Source organism: Lepus europaeus, chromosome 16 (assembly GCF_033115175.1).
Source record: "Lepus europaeus isolate LE1 chromosome 16, mLepTim1.pri, whole genome shotgun sequence".
NCBI classification, from domain to species: Eukaryota; Metazoa; Chordata; class Mammalia; order Lagomorpha; family Leporidae; genus Lepus; species Lepus europaeus.
The window spans coordinates 61,751,198-61,775,097 of record NC_084842.1 but is presented as its reverse complement, the minus strand read 5'-3'; the positions used below and the strand labels follow the sequence as shown (position 1 = coordinate 61,775,097).

Here is a 23,900-nt window from a genome sequence, read left to right as displayed (position 1 = left end):
TAGATAATAATATACTGTATATTTTTCTTTAAAAAGCTAGAAGGATTTTGAATGTCTTTGCCATAAGAAAAGATAAATATTTGAAGAGATATATTTATCCTGATGTATCAAAACATCAAATGGTACACCACGCATTTATATAACGTTTATACTTCAGTTAAAAATAACATATATACATATATGTGTGTGTGTGTATATGCATGTGTATGTATTCTGCCCTAAGTTCCTAGCAAAAGAACAAATGTGATTTCCTTTTCACTCTTACTATATTTTTGCTGGCTTTAGTTATACATGGTATTGAATGTTCATGAAGTCAATAGCTACGAAATTGCTAAACAAAAGATAGAAGTGACCTGGGTACATGGTATCATCTTGGAATTTAAGATGTAAAAGAAATAAATTGTATTTTTTAGGCAATTATTATTTTGCAATCTCTGACAACAGCTGCAGAAATTATACCCTAATATACAAATTTTAAAATAGCTTCGTTTTAAAAATTATCATAAAGGAAAATTACTTTCACATTATTATATAAATAATTCTTTGTTTTTATTTTCTCCAACAGATGTTGCTCACGGTGAAGCTCATTTTATGCTGTATTATTTATTCTTACAAGCTGGGTGATTACTGATTTTTATTCAATTGAGAAAAACCTTTTCTAATAAATTAATGTTTATTTTTGTCAAAGTATGAAGAGCAAAAGATCCGTAACAGAGAAGACTGATCTAATTAAAGCCTCATGGCACATTTGACCTAATAGGAAAGAAATACAATTAAAAAGTGATTTGAAATCATGATAAAAGAAGAATGACAAGGAAGAGTATTAGATAAAGTTGTCCTTGTCTTACATATGTCTCTGTACATTTGTGTATGCATATATGGGTGGAACCAGGAAAAGGCTCCCCATAGGAAGAGTAGTTAAATTAAAACCATAATAATTTGTAGGTGTTAGTTAGGTGAAGAAACGAAAAAGGAAAAGATACTCAATGGTAGGTGGAACAGCTAACACAAAAGGTTTGAAACTAGATAGCATTTGAAGAACTAGAGCACAGAGTGTAAATGTGGAAGTGGTGAGAAGTAAGTTCAGGGAAGAGGGAGGAATGACTTCCCAGAGACTGTGATAAGCTATAGGAAGAAAGACTTTTCCTTAAGTCCAGTAGCAAACCTTTGTAGAATATTAGACTGCAGAGTGGGGGCTGTGAATTGTATTATTGAAGAGTCAGTCTTTGATGCAGTATGGATATACAACTGGATGGAAATATCTAAGGAACGGAGATCAATAGGTGGCTGTGAGATTCAAATTAGATAAAATATTGGCCCAGACTTTTGGTAGTGCTAATAAAGTTTGAGAGGGTAAATGATTCAAGAGCTAGAAGAATCACAAGACTTAATTACTGATTAGATGGATGGTGAGAAGGAGACAGAATTCCAGAATCTTAAGAAACTAGGTGAATTAGTATGATTCCATTAGATTGGGGGTGGGGAGAAATTGGGAAGGAAAAAAAGGTGTTCCTTTGGACCTTTTAGATTAGATACCAGTGAACCATCCATGTGGAGGTATTCAGAAAGTTCAATTTACATGAACTCATAGTAGTATAAGGATTTCATCACTTTTTCACCAGCACCCAGCACCTAAGTGCATGCAAGGAGTAAGTCGTCAGATAAAGTCAACCATGTATTTTGCTTCCCTGTCAACTGAAGCAAAGGCTTAGGAGACAGGTGTGTTAAAATGTTAAAAAGTAAATACTACATTTTTTGAAAATATATAGAATATATGATATAGTGAAAAGAAAAGACTGGAGATTTATAAATTTATAAGAAGAAATTAGAGATTTATGGTTGAATATGTAAATGAGTTTGATGAATTAATGTGAATAATTGAGAGAGAGTTTAGGAAGGATACAGAACTGTTGTCTGAAACTAGTTTAATTTCTTTTTAATTTAAGATGTGGAACATTTTTTCCAAATTTATATATAAAGACTATAGCCATACACAGAGGTTTGTTATACAGTGGAGAATTATATCATTTGGCTTAGAGACATTGAAGAACAAGAGACCAGGATGTTGGATAAATCTTATCCAAGATGATGGCAGTACTTGGCAGGAAAAGGGGGACTAACAGCCAAATACTTATGATTTCAGTGAGTGGGGAGTGAGCAGCCAATCAGTAGATGACAGCTTAGAGAGGAGTTAAGTTGCATGGGAAAAAAAAGAAAGCAAGTGCATTTACACAAGGGTGAAGGAGTAATAAATTACATTAAACGTGGGAGTTACAAAGCCACAAATTATGCACCTCACGATGGGTTCCAGAAGAATCATCTTTTCTCAAGAAAGTCACAGGAAGTGATTCTTCTCTTAAAGGAGAGTCAAGTTCCAGAGAGCAAAATAAAAAGGTGGTGCTAGAGAGAAACAATGGGCTTTTGAATTTTTTTAAAGATTTATTTATTTATTTGAAAGTCAGAGTTACACAAAGAAAGAAGGAGAGACAGAGAGAGGTCTTCCATTTGCTGTTTTCACTCCCTAGTTGGCCACAATGGCCAGAGCTGTGCCGATCTGAAGCCAGGAGCCAGGAGCCTCCTCTGGGTCTCCCACGTGGGTGCAGGGGCCCAAGGACTTGAGCCATCTTCCACTGCTTTCTAAGGCCACAAGAGAGAGCTGGATTGAAAGTGGAGTAGCCAAGTCTTGAACCAGTGCCCATAGGGAATGCTGGTACAGCAGGTGGCAGCTTAACCTACTAAGCCACAGTGCTGGCCCCTGGGCATTTGAATTTAAGAGCAAATTCTTTTCAGGCAAAATATGTTCAATATTATTTTCAGACAGAGAAGGTGGGAAGGACAATTGCTAGCCTCAGGATTTCCATTTTGATCAGTGAGCTACCATAACAGATTTGGCATATTATATTAGACTTTAAGGTTGCAAGAAAAAAAGAAAACTCAGAGCTTGGGAGTTATTTATTTTGCAGGACTGGTATCTTAAGAGGCATCAGAGAACATATATAGGAGAAAATCCAAGAAACTGCACAGAAGACAAACCTATCTCTGTGTCATTTTCTTGGATTTGTGTTTATCCCAAAGCCCTGGGCACAGTGCTACATCTTTGCCTCTCCCCAATCCACCCAGAATACAACTGCTAGAACAGCCATGATAATTGTTTATATCTTGTCCTTAACCAGCTCAAAAGCAGTTACTGTCACTCCATGGGATAGACACAGTAAAACTTTAAATGTCCCGGTTAGCCTGTTCATGATTAGACTAGAGTTCTCTATCTGCCATGAATTGGGGAAAACTAAGGTCAGGGGAAAATAAAATGTCACTGGGTACCCCTTGAGTGTGATGGGATGGATGAGCTGAATCGTTGAGTTGTGTATCAGAAGTAATTACAGGCATTTGCAATAGTGTATAATAATGTTTTCCATCATGTCATATGAACCATTAGATCTTGAAAAGGGAGCAAATTATTGCATGATCATTTGCATCTTGTTGACATGCAGCAGGGGGTTAATGCTCAGACTCCCCTTCATATGTTGAGAACATCTGTAGAAAAGACAACTGGCAGTATTGCAGTCCACAGTGCAATAAAGTTTTCGATTCAACCCAAGTGAAATTAGAGACGGCAACCAAATGCTTGCTCTTAATCTATATTGCCTGATTTGCATCTTACTGTACCACATGTTAGTGTTTTTCCCAATTGGCATTGCCTGATCATGATAATTTGATATTTATTGAACATCAACAGTGAACGTAACAACATGTGAACATAATGCTGGAGAAATTTTATGGGCAGAGATTTTAGATAGCATTTGATATAACCAGGAAAGTGAAACAAATGTTGATACAAAATTTCATTGGAAATCAGTCCTTTTATTATCCTGAATTGAATTTGAAAGACTCATACTAAGATAAGGAAATGAAGTGGTTTAAGGAAGAATTTAAATGTTGAAAATAATAATGAGCTTGCAATTCTGTCAAGAGATTTTTTTTTTTCTGGAGCAGCTATACAATTCACAGGATTGAGTATGACTATTATTTTCTGTAATAAGTACATACATCATAAGACAGATATACATTTAAAGAATTGATTTGGATACCTAACTTAGAGTGCTTCCTCTTCATTCAAGTTAGAAGACTCACAAGGATGAAGAGAAATACATTAAAATTTCCATTCAAATCAGTCTCCTTATTTCTGGCAACTGTTGTGTGAATGACATAAAAATCAGATAATTCTCACTTTCCGAAAATTGTCCAACTCTCAGAAATTTGTGAGTAAATAATATATTTACTCAAAATGATATTGGATACATAGTTAAGTGATTCTCCTTGACACCATTTCATAAGAGCCTGAGACATACCCAGTAACTGAATTTTCTAGACGACTGAAACTCACTGCTTGGCTACTGTAGTAAGTTTAAAGAACGTATTTATTGACTGGGTGATGTATTCTGGAAGCAATGTGAGGTAATTTGTAGAGTTCAAAATAATCTAACAGATTGGACTTTATTATGCTTTCATTGTAGAAGAAAGAATAGAGTCAGGGTAGGCATTTGGCTTAGTGGGTAAGATGCCAGTTGTGACTCAACCATTCCCTATCAGAGCGCCTGGGTTCACATTCTGGCTCCACGCCCTACCCCAGATTCCTGCCAGTGCAAACCAGAAAATCAGCAGATGATGCCTCAAGTAATTGGTCCCCACAAACAATGTAGGAGACCTGGATTGGGTTCCTAGCCAGGCCCTTTGCAAGCATTTGGGAAATGAACCACCCAATGAAAGCTCCGCCTGTCTGCATATTTCTTGTCTCTAAAATACATTAGTTTAGTAAAAAGTATGAGCCAAAATTTGCACCCAGTTCTTCCAGCACCAAAATTCAAACACTTTTTACTACACAACCACACCCACTCTCAAAAAATAAAAAGTAAATAAATAAATCAAATGTTTTTAAAACACTTTGATCATATGGGAGGTAAGAATATTACATGTACTTGATAAGCTGTTGAATTTCTCGATCTGTTCAATGTTTGGACTACTCTAGCTCTGAATAGCACATATTATAGTTTTATAAAAGATTATCCCTAACTAGGGTAGAGTTATAAATATAAAATCATGATAAATGATGTTTCCAGTAATTATAGGCAAAATTAACTTTCAACTAATCCTTAAAAGAAATCAGTGTGCAAAGGCAATTTTCTCATCATATGTGAGGTACTGATATTCTCACCAGTATCATTATGTTTATAACAAATCAAGTCAGAGAGTTTGCTAATCCCTTCTATAATGAGGACAGTTGTCAGATTCACTTATCAACCACATTGTCAATTGGGAGTACACAAAAGACAATTTCATAGGCAGAAAGAATTATTAAATGGCAAGCAGCTAATTTTTGGTATTCCATTATGGAATTCTTTGGAGATTTTACATTTACATGAATTAGACTTTAAAAAGTAAGTGTCACAGGAATATTTTAAAACTTATTAGAGATAAAGCAGGAAAACAGCTATTGACAAGTGAGGATAAGCACTCACCATATGGATTCTAACATTTTAATTATTTTGTTCTTTTTCTTTTTAAAGCAACTCTTAGTGGTAATAATTTTTCAACTAATTAAAGACCAGCTGCTACTTAGCAAGCTAGACACCCAATTAAGAATCTCAAACCTGCTAAACAACCTTTACTGCCAGCCAGCTCGCTGAATCACCTCCTGTCACTGGCATGGAATTGATTATTTTTTGTTTTGTTAAATGTATGTTGTTGTCACACAAACTGGATCCCCAGCATGTTTTTCTTTCAGAAGAGTTGAACAATCTGACATCCTGTTCAGTCTCATTTTCTGGACGAGGTTGAGTTCTGTAGCAAGGTCCTTCATCTATCTTTGCAAATATAATTATGGAATGGCTGTGGGGAATTATATTTTGTAGAAACAAGAAAGCTTGAAATGCAGAAGGTAACCACCCACAACAATTCTATACCACACAGTGATTGACAGTGAGATAACTGTATTATGTAAAATGGTTTTGTATAAGCAGAAAAAAATATAAAAAGGATAATTCTATTTCCACTTTTGACAAACAGGTTTGGTATTAAACGGTCATGACATTTTCCCTAAAAGTGTCTTAAATAATGGAGCAGCATTTCTAGAGTAAATTACATAGAAACAAACTTTCAAAATGTAGTTTTATTATTTGCGCTTTCTTTTTCCTCCTCTGTGACAGTTTAAAATGGTTTATCTTTACAAAACAACGTTTCTCAAACTACTGGAGCAAATAACCTAATTAGCATATTTAATGTATGTTGTTGAAAGTTTTTAAATGAAAAATAAAACTCCAGAAATTATTTCTCACCATTTTAAACAGTTGTCACTGCTCTATTAGTTGTCCAATGAGTAAATAAAGCAAACTGAAATCCAGAGGTAATTGATAGTGCAAGGCAAATTGACAGATTATTAGATTCATAAAGAGAATACAGAATTTTCTCTTCCAATTGTCCAGTGCCTAACAAATCCCTAGCTGTCAGACACCTTAGACATTGGAGAGGCACAGTCTATTGGTCACATGTTTAGTTCTATTGAATAATCCTTAATGGCCTGGGAGAGCTAAAGCTATCGACAGGGGCGTCAGACACTACACCAGGGGCACCACATTCTGCTACTACTTTCTTTGCTGTGGCAATTTGCTGCAGTCCTCTGCTTGTGCTGCAAGCACAGTGGGTATCCAATAAACATTGCTGATTGGATGCCATTATGTCTGCTATGGATGACAGTAGTCTGACAAGGTTGCATCCATGGATACCCCAGCAGCACCAGCAAACACTGCAGAGATCACACTGGGTATCACAGACCTGGAGAGTTAAAGTCCTTGGCAGGAGTCTGTTTGGGAAAGATACCATGAGCACAGGCTGATTCATGCGTTCAATGTGCAAGCCATGTTTGTGATGTGAATTATAGCTGAGGCTTCTCTAGGGTGCCTCCCAGGACAGAAACCAAGCCAGAAGGCATTTTTTTTTTTGAGGTGCAAATATATCTGCTTAATGCTGACTCCTGCTTACTCCAGCAATTGAAATTGTCTTTGTGAGGTGTGCCAGCAGGGAAAGCAACAGCAACTGGAAGTCAACTTTCATCCCACAGTCCTTTGAGTCTCTATACCACTGTCACAGTAATTTTCTAGAAGACAATTGTGCTTGAACACATCAGTGGTCTTGCACTGCCTGCTAGATCATGTTCAGGAGCTTTAGCGTGACAAACTAATTTTTCTGTGAACTGGCCTTGCTACCTACTTCTCTCAAATATCTTGCCCAACTCAGATTTCCATGTGTTGCAGAAATTGTGTTGATCAGATCTGGGTTGGAATCTGGGAGCGGAAGAAGATTGACAAGGTGAGAAGGCCAACTGTGAGAACAGGAGCAAGACTTTATTAGGAAGACAGGAAAAACCCCCAGCAGTGGGAGGGGCTGGTGGAAGGGGGACCCAGCCACTGAAACTCTGCATCCCAGGATAGTTACACGGTTCAAGCGGGTCAGTCTTTAAGGACTTTCGGGACAATTATTCACAGGCCCCTCTTGTTACCAGGCAAAAGTTGATTCTTATCTGTCTAACCAGGAACTTTCTTCCTCTTGTTTTGCTGTGGTCAGGTTTCAGCTGGATCTCCACAACCTGTTTGCACATCTCCTATGTGCAGGTAGAGTACTGAGATGGGAGTTTGAAATAAGATGGGGTTGACCTTGTTTCTCTTTGCTTCCCTTTCACATGGAAAATAATATATCACTTATTGGGCATCTTCAATTCACTAGGTGCTCTTCTGTTTACTTTTCTTATATACGTTATCTATACAAAAATCACTTAATTCTTGAAATAACCACATGAAAAAGGTGTTATATATTTTCATCTCTAAGTTTTAAAGTTGAAGAAGCTATGGCAGAGGGCACAAGCAATCTTCCCAAGGTCATACAGCTAGTGGGGATGAAATTGTAGCTGAAGCCCACCCAAACTCATACCCGGCATCCGTGTATCCTCCAGTGGATTGCAAGTCTCATTCTTTTGTCTTTGTTTTTCCTTCCATCATGAATGTTCTTCTCTATGGCTCATAGGGCTCAGCTTCCAAGGCTAACCTAAAGAATTTACTTCCTTGTAAAGCAATCTCTCATACTTCAGATTAGTATTGCCTATTTCCTTTTCAGCAGTAGTAGACATAGGGTAAAAATAACCGTAACAATAGCTACCACAACCACTAGAATCACAGCAGCGATAATAATTATCATGTATATATTATGTAATGTGGCACTTACTATGTGCTTGGCATTATCACATGCCAAGTTCAATCTCCACCATAGTATCACACAGTATCATGACACAACAAGACAGATTTGCCTACAAACAGTTAGACAATGAGTGACAGAGCCAGCTCAATGTGCAGTACGTCCTTTTTTTTTTTAACAATAATTTCTTATGAAAAAATGTGTGTTAAGAATTTCAACATGGCACAGCAAACCATTAAACCAAGTGTAGGGGTCATTTTTATCATGAATACGGCTTGCCTACACTGAATGCATACCCATGATCCAGCCCTGGCAGGATTCAATGAGAATGCCACTAAATAATGTCCATTTCAGCCAGCATTGTGGCAGAGGGTAAAGTCATTGCCTGCAGCTCTGACCTCCTGTGTGAGTGCTGGATGGAGTCCTGGCTGCTCCACTTCTGATCCAGCTTTCTTTGTGCCTAGGAAAGCAGCAGAGGAAGACCCAAGTGCTTGGGCCCTTCCTCTCTAGAGATGTGGGAGACAAGGGAGCAGTTCCTGGCTCCTGGCCTACATCTGGCCCAGCCCCAGCCATCATTGTGGCCATTTAGAGGGAGAACCAATGAAAAACTTTCTGTCTCTCACGCTTTCTCTGTAGTTTTGCCTTTCAAATAAACAAAATAATTCTTTTTAAAAAAAGATCAGTCCATTATGTGTCACTAGACTTAGGAAAAAGGCTCACCAGACTAATATTAAACCATTCCTGCATCTTCAGAATAAATTTCATGTATTTATGATGTATTCATTAAATTTCAAATGTGGTATTGGATTTTACTTGCTAATTCTTTATAATTTTACATTTATATTCAGACGTGCTATTTATTATTGGTGTGGATATTAAAATTATATGTTCTTTATTAAAGAAATTTAAAAGATTTTTCTTTCTGCTATGAAAAATATATGTGAAATTATTTTATGATTATAATTATATAGTCTCTGCAAGGTGAAAAGAACTTCACCCTAAGAATACCTTAATAAGGTGCCATTTTCAGTAGTATTTCTTCAAAAATGTTCCTCATTTCTCCTGTAGAAATAGCTCTGCTTAGCCACGCTTTCTCTTCTCTAGTAAACTTTTCAAAAATTCTTTAAAAGATGATTATATCTTTTAATTTTTCAACTCATCAATTTGCACTTTCTTCTATCAATAGGTTAACTATTATTTTCTATTTCATTTGTAATGTTTTCACTTTAGTCTATTGTTTTATTTATTAATTCTAGTTTTCCTTTTTTCTTTCCTATTAATCCTGCACTTAAGTTTATCTTCGTAGGTGTTATGTTTACTTTTATTTTTCTTACTAGTTTTTAAGTCTGGACTTATTTAAGGTTTTATCTCTTTTATACTTTTATTATTAGAAATTTTACAATTTTGATCTTTATTTTCTTCTAGCTTTACAGTTGTATAAACTTTTCTGCAGATGGGAGGGTCATTATATTATTATTAAATCTAGCTTTGTTATAAGGTGATAGATGAATATGGTTTTCAGTATTTCTGCTTTAAGGAAGTTAATGCAATATTCTTTGACATTTAATATGACCAATTTTTATGAAAAAATGAATGATAAAAGGTATATTCTATTATATACACATAAATTTTTAGATAAACACATACCAACATATTTCAAAAAAATATACCGTACTGGGTTCTGGTGCTGTGGCGTAGCAAGTAAAAGGACAGCCTGCAAGCACAGGCATCCCACATGGGTGCCAGTTCAAGTCCCATCTGCTCCACTGCTGATCTAGCACCCTACTAATGTACCTAGGGAAGCAGCAGAAGATGGCCCAAGTCCTTGAACATCTGACTTTGGCCTGATCCAGCCTTGGCAGTTGCAGCCATTTGGGGAGTGAACCAGCAGACAGAATATATCTTTCTCGGCCTGTGCCTCTGCCTCTCCCTCTCTGTAACTCTTTCAAATAAAATAAATAAATATATACATACATAAATACATATACATATATATATATATACATACCACACTGGTAATATTAAATTGATCTTCTAAACCCTTATTAATTTTTTTGTTTATGTGACCTCTCATGGACTAAGCATGGCATATTGAGGGTTAAAGTCTCTTATTATTTATGTATTTAAGTTTCATTCTCCATATACTACTCTATGTACTTTCTATATATGCTGCATAGATATTCAAAATTAGATCATCATTGGACATTTTGGCCCATGATATTTGAAGGGGCCATCACTGTGGAGTTTAGTGCTCTTTGAACTGGATTCTATCTTGTCTTGTATTAGGATTAAAACTCCTGGTTCTAGTTGGTGTCACTCTGTGATGTGTTTTTGTACCACATGTAGTTTCCTATCATTATCTCTTACAGTCAAATTGAATGATGTTATTTTCAGTAAATCTTTTACCCAAACTATAGAATTGGTTTTTGGTTGGTTCGTAAGAAAATTTAAAATGTTCTTTCTTTTAATGAGTGAGTAAAGTTCACTTATACTTGTTGATATGATTGGTACATTCTTAGGTACAATATTTTATGTGTTCTTTATTTCTGAGTAAGTTCAATTTTTTCCTTTTCTGTTTTCTTTTGTTATTTATGCATATTTTCTTATTTTTAAGAAATATTTGGCCGGCACCGCAGCTCACTTGGCTAATCCTCCACCTGCGGCGCCGGCACCCCAGGTTCTAGTCTCAGTTGGGGCGCCAGATCCTCTTCCAGTCCAGCTCTCTGCTGTGGCCCGGGAGTGCAGTGGAGGATGGTCCAAGTGCTTGGGCCCTGCACCCAAATGGGAGACCAGGAGGAAGCACCTGGCACCTGGCTTTGGATCTGCACAGCACGCCGGCCATAGCGGCCATTAGGGGTTGAACCAACGGAAAGGAAGACCTTTCTCTTTGTCTCTCTCTCTCACTAACTCTGCCTCTCAAAAAAATAAATAAATAAAATAAAAAGAAAAAGAAATAAAAAAAAATATTTAATACTACTTTGAAAAGTGTCCTCAGTCCACTTTCCATGCACCTAGATTTCTACTATTTGTTTTACCAGGTTACAGTATGCTCCAGAATTCCATCTATTATTTATGGAAATCATTGCTGAGTTTATTCTAATTTTTTCCTTCTTGCTATGCTTGTTATACTATTATTCTACCTTTTTTTGAGAGGCAGTGTTATAGACACACACAGAGAGAGAGACAGAGAGAAAGTTCTTCCTTCCGTTGGTTCACTCCCTAAATAGCTGCTACAGCTGGAGCTGCGCCGAACCGAAGCCAGGAGCCAGGTGCTTCCTCCTGGTCTCCCATGCGGGTGCAGGGCTCCAGGACTTGGGCCATCCTCCACTGCCTTCCCGGGCCACAGCAGAGAGCTGGACTGGAAGAGGGGCAACTGGGGCTAGAACCTGGAGCCCATATGGGTTGTTGGCGCCGCAGGTGGAGGATTAACCAAGTGAGCCCTCCCACCGGCCCTGAGTACTATTCTATTTTAGTATCAGAATAAATAACAATTACAATCTGTTCTTCCATCCTAGACTCTGTTAGATACATAATTTAATGTATCCAATCGTCAACATAATATTTTTGCTAATATTTAATCAAGTGGGGGTTGTATGACATTCGATTGTTTTTATAAATCACTCAGGGCTTTTGGATAGAGCATTTCCCAACACGTCTAAGTGCATGTCACTATAGAAATGATGCCTTAATCAGAAGCAATGGGTGGCAGGCCTATTAATGGCTGATCTGTACAGTGATCTGCCCTCAAGGAGACCCAACAGGCCAGTCCACTGCAGTGGCTTTCAATGTGGTAAGTCTGGGCTTCAGCAGAAGTCAGCTTGTGAAGAGCCCTGGCAGCTCTGCCAAGAGTTGGATCACTGGAAATGGACCTGCCCTGGAGTCGAAGGATGCCCAGGTCAGAGCCACAGATCTTATTGGCTCTAAACTGAAAAGCCCTTCACTCAGCCCAACTTCCAGAGTGACCACTGCAGCTGAAGAGACGGCCAAGTAGGGTTAGCAACATTGCAGGCAGAACTGTAAATTTCTTGTTAGAGATGCCCCCTGCCTTTACCTGGCCAGCTCTCCTCCCAGGCCAGCCAAGTAATGAAAGTCAACAGAGTGCCTTCCCCGAGGAGGTTCACACCTCCCTTAGGATATACCCCATGTGAAGAGATAGATAGGTCTGGGCCTCTTAACTTACAAGGCCTAAAGCCCACCAGATTATTACCAAGCCCCTTCTGTCAGGTTCTATTTGCCTCTCAATCAGAAAACTTAATTGTAGCTTAGCACCTTTCTTAGCTCCTCTAATAATGACTCTGTTCTTTGTTCTAGACCCTGTCTAGTGCACTTGGGCCTCATTCCTTTGTAATCATAACCTCTACTCTACCTCCAATGGCTCTACTCCCAACCTGTGTGTACTAATGGTCCTCTTCCCCACTTAATGCTGTATAATTGTTCAGACCTGGTTAATGCCACTCTTAGGATCATTGGTTACTATCCTCACCCTGTCTTTTATGACCTTGTCTAAATATGATCAGAGTCGGCAAACTTGGAAGGCTTCCATAGCCTTGGCAACTCATGACGAGAGCCTAGGGTGGTTATTGGTGCCATAAACTAGAGTGTCAATTTGTTGGGTCAACAACAGGAGTCACTGTGCACTTGCTCCTCATGTGGGATCTCTGTCCTTAATGTGCTGTACATTGTGATTTAATGCTATAACTAGTACTCAAACAGTATGTTTCACTTGGTGTTTTTATGTGGGTGCAAACTGTTGAAATCTTTACTTAATATATACTAAATTGATCTTCTGTATACAAAGAGAATTGAAAATGAATCTTGATGTGAATGGAAGGGGAAAAGGAGCGGGAGAGGGGAGGGTTGCGGGTGGGAGGGAAGTTATGGGAGGGGGAAGCCATTGTAATCCATAAGCTGTACATTGGAAATTTATATTCATTAAATAAAAGTTAAGAAAAAAGAAATGATGCCTTAAATACAGCTTGGCTGAAATAAAACCCGTATGTTTACTTCTCTTTCCTTGAGATTTCCCTCTGTTTGGAAAATGCTGTTATGTTTTCTTTATATGTATATCATTGCCAAAATTCTGAGATAAAAACAATTTTGATTTGTAAAGGAATTATTTTTTGTTTTATTTAATTTTTACTGGTGTCCAGGTTAAATATTTTTACTATCTTCAAGATGACAATTCTGACTTAATTTTTCAGATAAACATAAAAATCAAAGTTATATTAATCAAGATTAACATTAACACTTCTAGAGTTTAATGTAAGAATTGATATTGGGAGCTGGTATTGTGGCCCAGTGGGTTAAACCATTGCTTGCAATGACAGGGTACCATACTGGGATACCAATGCAGTCCCCACTTCTCCATATCCAATCCAGCTCTCTGCAAATGCTTGTGGGGAAACAGAAAAGGATGTCCCAAGTACTTGGCCCCCACCACCTATGTGGGAGACCCACTTGGAGTTCTAGGCTCCTGTTATTGGCCTGGCCCAGCCTTAGTCATTGCAACTATTTGGGGAGTGGTCTAGCAGATGGGATCACCCTGTGTCACCCCTCTTTTTCTAGTACTTGGCCTATCAGATAAATCAATCAATAAATAGTTTTTAAAGAAAAAATTTATTCTGAAAAGAGTTTCTCTTTAAATTATTATGAAATTATAAAATTAGTGTAATTACTTATGATATTATTTATTTATATAAAATTTTTGTGTTTCTATGAAATGTTTATTTTGTTAACTAGTGCATAAAATTATCATTAAATCTTAAGAAACTAAAATTTGATCTTTAAAACTTCTTTTTAAGACAAATATGTGGAAAAATATTTAATGGAATCAATAAAAATATTTTTTATACACATGGTTAACAAATGGTATAATGCTTATTAAAATACTGCTTTGTATTTACTCAACCAGAAGGACACTATAAGGGGTGCACAAGCTTTTTGTCTGTCAGCATTATTTGCAATATCCATCCATATTGTTGCTAACAATTATGTAATGGATGTTCTCTTTTTTTAAAAAAAGATTTATTTATTTATTTGAAAGTCAGAGTTACCCAGATAGAGGAAAGGCAGAGAGAGAGAGAGAGACATACAGAGAGAGAGAGAGAGAGAGAGAGGTCTTCCATCCAATGATTCACTCCCCAATTAGCTGCAACAGCTGGAACTGTGCCGATCTGAAGCCAGGAGCTAGGAGTTTCTTTTGGGTCTCCCAGGCGAGTGCAGGGACCTAAGGACTTGGGCCATCTTCTACTGCTTTCCCTGGCCATAGCAGAGAGCTGCATTGGAATTGGAGCAGTCGGGACTCGAACCAGTGCCCATATGGGATGCCGGCGCTACAGATCAGGGCATCAGATAAATCAATGTTAACCCTCTGCGCCACAGAGCCAGCCCCTGGACATTTTCTTTAAAGCATATTATACCATTGTGAGTATATTTATCAATCCTCCTATTGATGGTCATTCGTATTGTTTACGAATAGTTTTTTACTATTACAAAAAGTGATGGTATGAAAGTTCTAGTAAATATCTTTGCATTTACATTAATGTAGTTTTGTTAGATATACTCATGTACCTCGAAATAAAACCGTTGTGTCAGTTTTCCAAAATATTTTTTCCTATATACATTCTAGTTGCTTCATATGCTGACCAACATTTGGTATTGCAATGTTTTCCATTAAACACATATGGAGTTCAATTATCACTTTGTCTGTCAATAGTAATTTTTAGTTTATTGTCTGAGAACTTTGTTTATTCTGATATGAGAAATGTTTCTCTATATTTCTCCCATTGATTTACTTTGTTATTTTTAGAGTTGAGTCTGCTGAGATATTTTATGTAGAGAGGATGATGTAAGGACAAAGTCAAGATTGTGTTTTGATATGACTTCATCCCACTGATTCAGGAATATTTACTGAAAAGGCAAGCCTTTTGCAGATATCATACAGTCTTTTCTTTTGTCACAAATCAGAAGGAAAGTCTGAACTGTTTCTTAATTCTCTATGCCATTGATTTGTTATTCTTTCCATTTCAAAACACCACAATGTCTTGATTACTATAACTTTATAATAAGTCTTGCTAAATAGTAGAATAAATCTTTCATCTTTGTGTTTACTTATAAAATTGCACTTGCTATGTATTTGCTTTGTGTGTTTCCGTAGAAATTGTAGAATTAACTTGTCAATACAAACTCTTTCCCTTCTTCCACTTTATCCTTCTCTTAACACACAGTTACACACATAGATGCTCACATGCATACATTTGCCCAACAGATACTGAGATTTAGATTTAAATGGTTCTATAGATTATTATGATTTCCAGTGTAAAGATCTTACAAGAGGGACTGGCATTGTGGCATAGCTGGTAAATCTGCTACTTGAAATGTCGGCATCCCATATTGGCTTCAGTTCATGCCCCAGCTGCCCCTCTTCCAATTCAGCTCCCTGCTAATAAGCCTGAAAAGGCAGCAACAGATGGCCAAATCTTTGGATGCTGCATCCACATGGGAGACCTGGAAAAGACACCTGGCTCCTGACTTCTATCTGGTCCAGCAATGGCCATTGAGACCATTTGGGGAGTGAAAGAAGGGATGGAAGGTCTCTGTTTGCTTCTCTCTGTACTCTCTGTAATCCTGCCTTTCTAAAGAAAAAGATCTTGCAAGATCTTTTGTAGATTTATTTCTAGATATTACTTGGATTTGGTGTTGTGGTGTTGATTTACTTGAATTTTGAATTTATTCAAAGAAAAAGAAATATCCTGGGTCCAGCGCAGTGGCATAGCGGGTAAAGCAGCTGCCTGCCTGGACGCCAGTTCAAGTCCTGGCTGCTCCACTTCTGATCTAGCTCTCTGCTATGGTCTGGGAAAGCAGTGGGAGACCCGGAGGAACTCCTAGCTCCTGATCTAGCTCTCTGCTATGGTCTGGGAAAGCAGTGGGAGACCCGGAGTAACTCCTAGCTCCTGGCTTTGGATTGGCACACCTCTGGCCATTGGGCCATCTGGGGAGTGAATCAGCGAATGGAAGATATCTCTTTCTCTCTTTCTCTCTGCCTCTGCTTCTCTATAACTCTGCCTTTCAAGTAAAGAAATACATCATTTTTTAAAAAAAGAAATATCCTTAGTTTATGATGAGATTTGATAAATAAATGATAATTGTCAATATCATTGTGTGAAAATATGGTAGAAACCACTCTATGAATAAAATTAATCCTCCTATGCAACACATAAGATATTTCAATGATTTAGATTTCAGTTACACAGCTTTTTTTTTTAATTTATTTGAGGGGAAGAGTGAGTGGTAGACACAGAGAAAGAGACAGATAGAGGGAAAGAGCTCCATCCAAATGCTCACAACAGCTGCCCGCTGGAACAAAATTTAGGAGCCGGGATTCAATCTAGATCTCTCACATGATGGCTTGTTTTAGCAGAAAGCTGGATTCAAGAGCTTGAGCTGGTAAATAAAACTAAAAAGTCCTGTGTAGGATGTGGACATCTTAATCACAAGGCCAAACATCTGTTCTCCTAAGTTATACTTTTAAATGTAGAAAATTATTATAGGCTTGCATTGTGGTACAGTGGTTAAGTCACTGCTTGGAATACCTGCATCCCATATCTGAGTGCCTGTTTTGAGTCCAGTCAAGCTTCCTGCTAATACAAATCCTTGAAGGCAGGAGGTGGTGGCTCATGTGTTTGGGTCTCTTGACACCCATGTGTGAGACAAAGATGGAGCTCCTAGCACCTGGCCTCATGCAATCCAATCATGGCTGTAATAGGCATTCGGGAATTGAGTCAGTGGATGGAAGATTTTTCTCTCTGTGTTTTTGTTTTTCTCTCTGCCTTTCAAATAAATAAAATAATTATTTTTTAAAAAATTTATCAATTATGATTTTATGAAAAATTAATTTTTAAAGGAACTAGAAAAAGTTTCTACTCTCAGAATCTGTTCTGAAATAATCCATCAAGTTGCAGTTATAAATAGCTACAAAGCCAGAAAATTCATTTCATTTTGCAATATACACTTCCACCATTAAGATGCTCAGTCTATCAAGGGTTTACACCTTATAATGATTCAAAATTTTTGTCTAACTTTCACACTTTGTTTCTTAGCCTAATCTAAGACTCATGTAGAACCAATCTATAGCTTCCTTCATTTAACAAACCTTTAGATTATAAAGGCAAATTGCAAACCTCTATTCTCCTCCCCTTCCTTTCTCTAGGGTATTTCTGCCCATTCTTCATTCAACATGATTTCCAGCCTTTTCATCTGATGGATTGCTGCTCTCGGAATGTATTCCAAGACTGCAATGCAATTTTCACACTCTTCAATGTAGTATCCAGTACACTTCAGGAACAACCTGAAAAACTGGACTAGGAGTATCTTCTCATCTTGAAATAGGCCCATCAATGCACAGAGACTGTGGTGTAATCAGATAGACTGCCTAGCAGGCAGTGATCCACCTTCCAAATTGCTGTTTACATCATTGATTTCAGCACTGTCATTCCTTCATTTTGTCCCCCTTGTGACTTGACTTTGGAAGGAGTAGGTACCTATACTTCAGGGATATAATCACACTAACTAAGCTGAAACAGAAGATTAGCCATGCATGTACTCTAGCTAGTCTTCTCTCCTTGAAGGAAAATCACCTCCTGCAAAATAAAATTATAATCATAAAATCGATTACCAAGCATATAATCAGGGCAAGGGGAATTAGTTCAGCCTTTCAACACTTAATTGCATCAGGGTTCTGATAGTCAAGTTCATCTCCCATCAGAATAGAAATATACCTGCTACCAAAATCAAGCAAGTTGAGTATTTGTCTCAATGTACTCCCTCCCCAGCATAGGTCAAGAGGAAGGGGTTGCTGTCGTTGATGGCCTAGTGCACTGCTTTGCATTTTTTATGTTCTATTCTATGCTTTGAGTCCTTGATTTTAAAAATAATTAATTATATATTCACTATTATCTTCTTTCATCTTTCTCTGAATAGTGGGTAAACACTACTCATCATTGTGACTATCAATCACTCATAATTTTGGGTGGATTTTATGATTTAACACTTAGAGAATAATCTTATTCCTCCAGTCTTCAAATTTTGAGAGGGCATCTCAATACCATCTACATGAATTTATAAGAATAAATATTGAGACAATGACAATAAAAATTATAACAAAGTGAGTACATGCATCTGTGAAATCCATTCTGTGTAATTCTCTGGATGCCCTGGTCCCTTAGGGGCAACTGTGGTCTCAGACTGGACCCTTGTGGCCTACACAGCTTTACAGTGAGGGAAAGAGGTCTTATCTGTTAACCTTTTGTTTACTACCTATCTCTTCTAAGGTCTATTATAGTGAAAACACTTGTCTCAAAAGACTACGAAGGATCAAGTAATAATAGAGGTCAGAAAAGAAGTTTAAAAGCCTTATAGTTTCCATAAATATCCAAGGGGAAATTATTTTGAATAATTTTTTCTTTGGCATAGAGTAATATCTATATTTCAGAGGTTCATTGGGGATCCCAAAAAGACTGACAATATGTCTTGACCTTACATATTGGCTAAAATATAACTTGGAAGACTTGGGCACAAGTTATTTATATTTTAATGTCCCTACAGAGTTTTTCCTCAGAGTAATATAAGTAGATGCAGAAGGGGTAATCTTTTTCACGCAGCTACTTTAAAGATATGAATACAAATTGGAGAGTAAGGTGAAGATGAGAAGCAATGCCATAAGGAAAATGTGTATCGCTGTGAAAGCTAATTGTGATGATAATTACTTTCTGCTTCGGAAGCCCATGGATGATGTTGGCTCTTACAATGGAATTTGTTCAAAGAAATAAAATAGATTGGGCTATTCAGCAGTGACTGGATTGTTCATTATGTTAAGAATGAAAAGCAATCTTGTAAAATGTCATCTTTTGCATTTATTTTAATTTTCCAAGAATGTTTATGCCAACTAAATGTAAAATTTCCCTAATATCACCCTTACCTCGTTAAAGGGGAAAAATACTACAGCTAAATGCCTTTGATATACAGTCAGATTATTTAAATAATAACCTCTCTGTCTTTTTCAGTGGAGACACAGACAAGAGAAAAATCAGGTGAAGGAGTAAAAAGGGGATATAAGATGTTTGTCATGGACAAGGAGATAAGGAGGGGGAAAGGGCTCTATGAGGAATTCACTCTCTGCTGCAAACAGGAGCACCTGCAAAACTTTGCCTCCTTCTAGAAATATTGCACACCTGCCATCCCTTAGCCACAAAAAGTGGATAAAAAAGCAAAGAATAAATCATTTCCTGTTCTGGAGTCACCAACTCCATACTGTTTGCATAAACCTGTGTATCTTTCATATATAATGCACAGCTCTCACTAGTCATCTGATTAAAAATCTCCTTCTGATATACATACTTACATATGTATATCAGAAGGAGATTTTCAATCTAAGGCTAAGTTTTTTAATCCAACACTAAGGCTGGATCAGTACACATATACTTGGTTTTTCCTGCTTAAGTATTCCTTTTCAACATGGATTACTTCATCAGGCATGAGCACTGATCTGTACAGCCCAGATCTGCTTTTGCTTGTTGTTCCCCAATTGGCTGGACTATTGAAAGCCATCCCTGACATAGATGCTGAGCTGAACGATTCTGGTTATAGGTCCAAGATGGCCTCATATCTGCATTCTAATCTTGATTCATTCCCATGGGTTATGACAACCCTTTTGATGCTTTTCCTAAAAACAAGCTCCTGTATAAGGTAACTTTGTCCCTGGGGACTTTGGTTTTAACTCATTCTGAGTTTTCTAAATGCCTTTGACTTAGAGAATCACTGTGATAAAGGAGATCAGCAGAATTGAAGAGGGGATTTGGTGAAGAAGGGCTTGGAAACCAAATGTCTTTGGACAAAATTTACACTTTAAAAAATACTAAATTAGCAAAAGTTTGTATAGGGGACAAAGTAGGCTGCCTAGATGTGAAGCCCAAGTAAGAAAAGAGAACACTGGATTATGAACGCATTGATGTACTTTTTCACTTCATGGAAGTTTGTTCAAGGAGGCAGCCCGTTTAGATGAAGGTACAGATTCATACCTAGAGGGATTTGTGATGAGGAAACAGTGTGAAATATACAAGCGCACTTTTGTGCTTATCCAGGAACAAATAAAGAATAATGTTTTCAGATAAATTTGATAATTTTCGGAATTTGCTTGTTTATTCATATTTACCTAATAAAATAGATTTACATTACATTTGCTCTTAATTCTTCAAATTACATCCAAAGAGGTAACTAATAGACTGGAAGAAAATAATTGTAGAGTACGCATTTGTTCATGGAGACTCAAGACATATAGTGCTCATATGTATGAAAGAGTACTAAACAAGAATTTCGGAGATGCTAAAGTAAGGATCTAGTAGTGGGTTGCTTATGTATTTCCAACATGCATAATATGATAAAACACTTATTAGCCCCCTTTTCATGCACATTAATTACATAAGATTAGAAGTACTATGAGTGGGCCATTAAGTGCTGATTAGACAATAATATTATGAGTTCTGGCAGCATTGGTAAAAGGGAACTATGTTTACTTCCAAAGGGAGGAAAGATCATTAAAATTTTAATTTGTTTCTCAACAGTTTAATTATAACACGCTTAATGTGCTGGACAGTAACCTTAAGGGACTTAACACAATTATGGGACTATTCTAATGTACTTTCATCTCTTGCACTTATTTTCTTAAAAGATAAGGTATTTGTAATTGCTTAAGATTATTTTTGGCTCCAAAATTCTTTATAGTAGCTTTCTTCCACTCCCTGTACTCTTTCTGATCCTTAACTCTTTGGCAAATGAGAACAGTGTTTCTTGCTGAAATAGAAAACCCTTCAAGTGTGTCTTTTAAATATGGTTTAGTAGACACCTACTTAATGTCTCCTTTGCAGATCTCATGCTAATGGCTGCCTCTGGCCTAAGTCTGTTGACTACTCACTTACTCATTTGATCAGTAAGAACATTGTCTTCAGTGCATCCTTCTCTTCAAAACATTTTTATGGATCTTTGTATGCTGCTATTTCCTTGCCAACTTTGTAGTCTAATGATACCTATGGTAAAATAGGTCCACCGCACTGACACAGAATCTTGACACGCTCAAAGTTTGGGTCCCCATATTCCAATAAAATCATTCATTTAGGGATGGGCACATGGCCTACCAGCTGAGATGCCCAGGTTCCCTTTAGAGAGTCTGGATTCAATCCCGGGCTCTGGCTCCTGACTCCAGCTTCCTGTTAAGGACTCAAGGAAGCAGTAGTGATAGCTCAAGTGATTGCACTTCTTCCACCCATGGGGGAGACCTAGATTGAGTTCCTGTTTTCTGGATTTAGTCCCTGACTGTGAAGCATTTGGGGAATGAAGGAGGAAAGGGCACATTCTCTTTCTCTCTGTCTCTCTCAGTCTGTATCTCTCAGCCCCTCAAATCAATCAATAAATAAATAGTCATTAATTTGATCAAATACTACTTGCTGATCTGAAAAGGAAGTAAACTTCACAGAGTTGCATTTTTCTTCCCACTTTTCATTTGCATGTTTTAACCGGGGCATTCTGCTGGAAACTGCCCTAACCTGTCATAAAATATAAATAGGAGTTTTAGTCCAGATATGAGGAACATCATTCCCAAAATGTTAATTAGGCAATTGTATTTAGACTTTGGGTTTGCAAGTGACAGAATATGCTTTATGAATTTACAGTAAAGACACACATAAGTTTTCCAGAGGCTAACAATATACAACTTCAAGATTTGAAAATTGTCAGAGATACATGTCTTGAGTAATTAGTGAATATATGGTATTTAAAGCAATCATATGGGATGAAATATCTTGGAAATGAGCATCAATATAGAAGAGACTGGAGACCTAAGTAAATCAAATTCTGAGTCTAATGTTTATGTTTGCATTTATTTAGCATGTGATTCTTCTTTGTAAAAGGACTGATCACAGGTCACTGCATCTCAGGCCAGTCATTAAATGAGCAATCTGAGGTATGAGAATGATACAATCTATTTGACAAAGAAGAGGTAGTTCACAACCTTGACCAGCACTTCTTAGGTATTTTTTTTAATATTTTGGTAGAGGGGACAATTTGATTAGAAGGATTACAAGAGATAATAGGAATAAAGAACACAGAGGAAAGAGGTTGTTTGAAGATTGCTTTCCTAAAAACAAATTGTATTCCATTATTTTTTTAAGAAGATAGGCCTTTTGCAGAAAAACTCAATCCTGAAACAGCTGGCAAAACTGCTTTCCCTGTCCTAAAAAGACGCCTTCTGTATGAGTCTCAGGTCTCATTGAAAATGATTGCTACATGGTACAGATGAGTGCTGAGCACACTGGAGACGAACACTTGGGCATTCCTCAGCTGGGAAGAAAAGGGCTGGACACACCAACAGAAGTGACCATTCTTCTCCATCCAGTTAACCAGAGGACAGCTACCACACCCAACTGGGGTCTTACCCTAGATACTCACTCCACCCTGGAGTACTGAACTGAGCACCCTGGCCACACCCAGCACACATCTTTTTGTATTCACTGAAAGTGTAGACGTCCCATTAAGACACAGAGACACAGAGACCCAGATCAAAAATAAAGTCATCAGACCAAAAAATTTAACAAGTGCTGAAAAATAAAGGATGAAATTCAAGAAACAAGAAAAAGGAAAACACTATGCGTCCCCCAAAGGAACACTACAACATTTCTTTTTCTTTTTTACAACATTTCAATATTAGAATGTGAAGATGAAGAGATTGAGCAAATGCCAGAAATGGAATTCAAAAAACTGATCATCAGATTATTCAGAAGCAATAAAAATGCAGTGGAGAAAAGTCTTAATAACAGAGTTGTTGAGGCAGAAGAAAGAATATCCGAGCTAGAAGACAAATCTCTGGAAATTTTACAATCAGACAAAAACAAGAAGAAGAAATTAGAAAAATAAGAAACACTGTTGGAGATCTAAGGGATACTGTCAAAAGACCCAACGTATGAGTCTTAGGAGTGCATGAAGGTGTAGAAAGACAGAAGGGAGTAGAAGGCCTACTTCATGAAATAATTACAGGAAACTTCCCTAACTTGGAGAAAGAAAGGATTGTCCAAGTATAGGATGCACATAGAACTCCTAACAGATATGACCAGAAAAGATCTTCACCACAACACACAGTAATCAAACTTTCCACAGTAAAGCATAAAGAAAAGAGAGGGGTCTCTTGACCTGGTAACATATATTGACAAGAACATTCATGTTTTAGAAGTGCCTGCTCCATCAGTAGATATCCAGAGGTGGGGGGGGGGGGGGGAAGGGAGCTCTGAGGCTGAGGCATCTGAGAAGGCAGGGGATGATGACCCAAGTATTTGGGCTCCTTTTATCTATGTGGGAGTCCCAGATAGGTCTCAGGACTCTTGGCTTCTGCCTTGACCAGACCTGATTATTATAGCCATTTGCAGGTGAACCAGGAGATGAAAGATCTCTCTGTCTCTTCCTGTCTTTGTTACTCTGCATTTCAGATAATTAAATATCATTAAAAAATTTCTGTCACATCTCTAGTAATTTGGTTTATCATGTCAAATGTGTAATCTCTTAAGTTTTCTAAATTATTAAATATCTAATTTTCTCATTCTATCAGGCGTATCATTCTG

General features: G+C 37.4%; 1 protein-coding gene across 2 annotated transcripts in view; it reads right to left on the bottom strand.

Moving 5' to 3' along the window:
- Positions 1-23,900, bottom strand: part of ARAP2 (ArfGAP with RhoGAP domain, ankyrin repeat and PH domain 2) — a 235,134-nt gene that overhangs the window by 17,900 nt on the left and 193,334 nt on the right. The window contains exon 32 of one of the 2 annotated variants that reach the window (XM_062213242.1): positions 17,807-17,879. The exons of the other annotated variant lie outside the window; for it this stretch is intronic. Within the exon in view, the coding sequence (XP_062069226.1) occupies positions 17,844-17,879 (36 nt within the window). The 3' untranslated portion in view covers positions 17,807-17,843. Of the gene's footprint in view, positions 1-17,806; positions 17,880-23,900 lie in introns of those variants that run through there. 2 annotated transcript variants of the gene reach the window in all.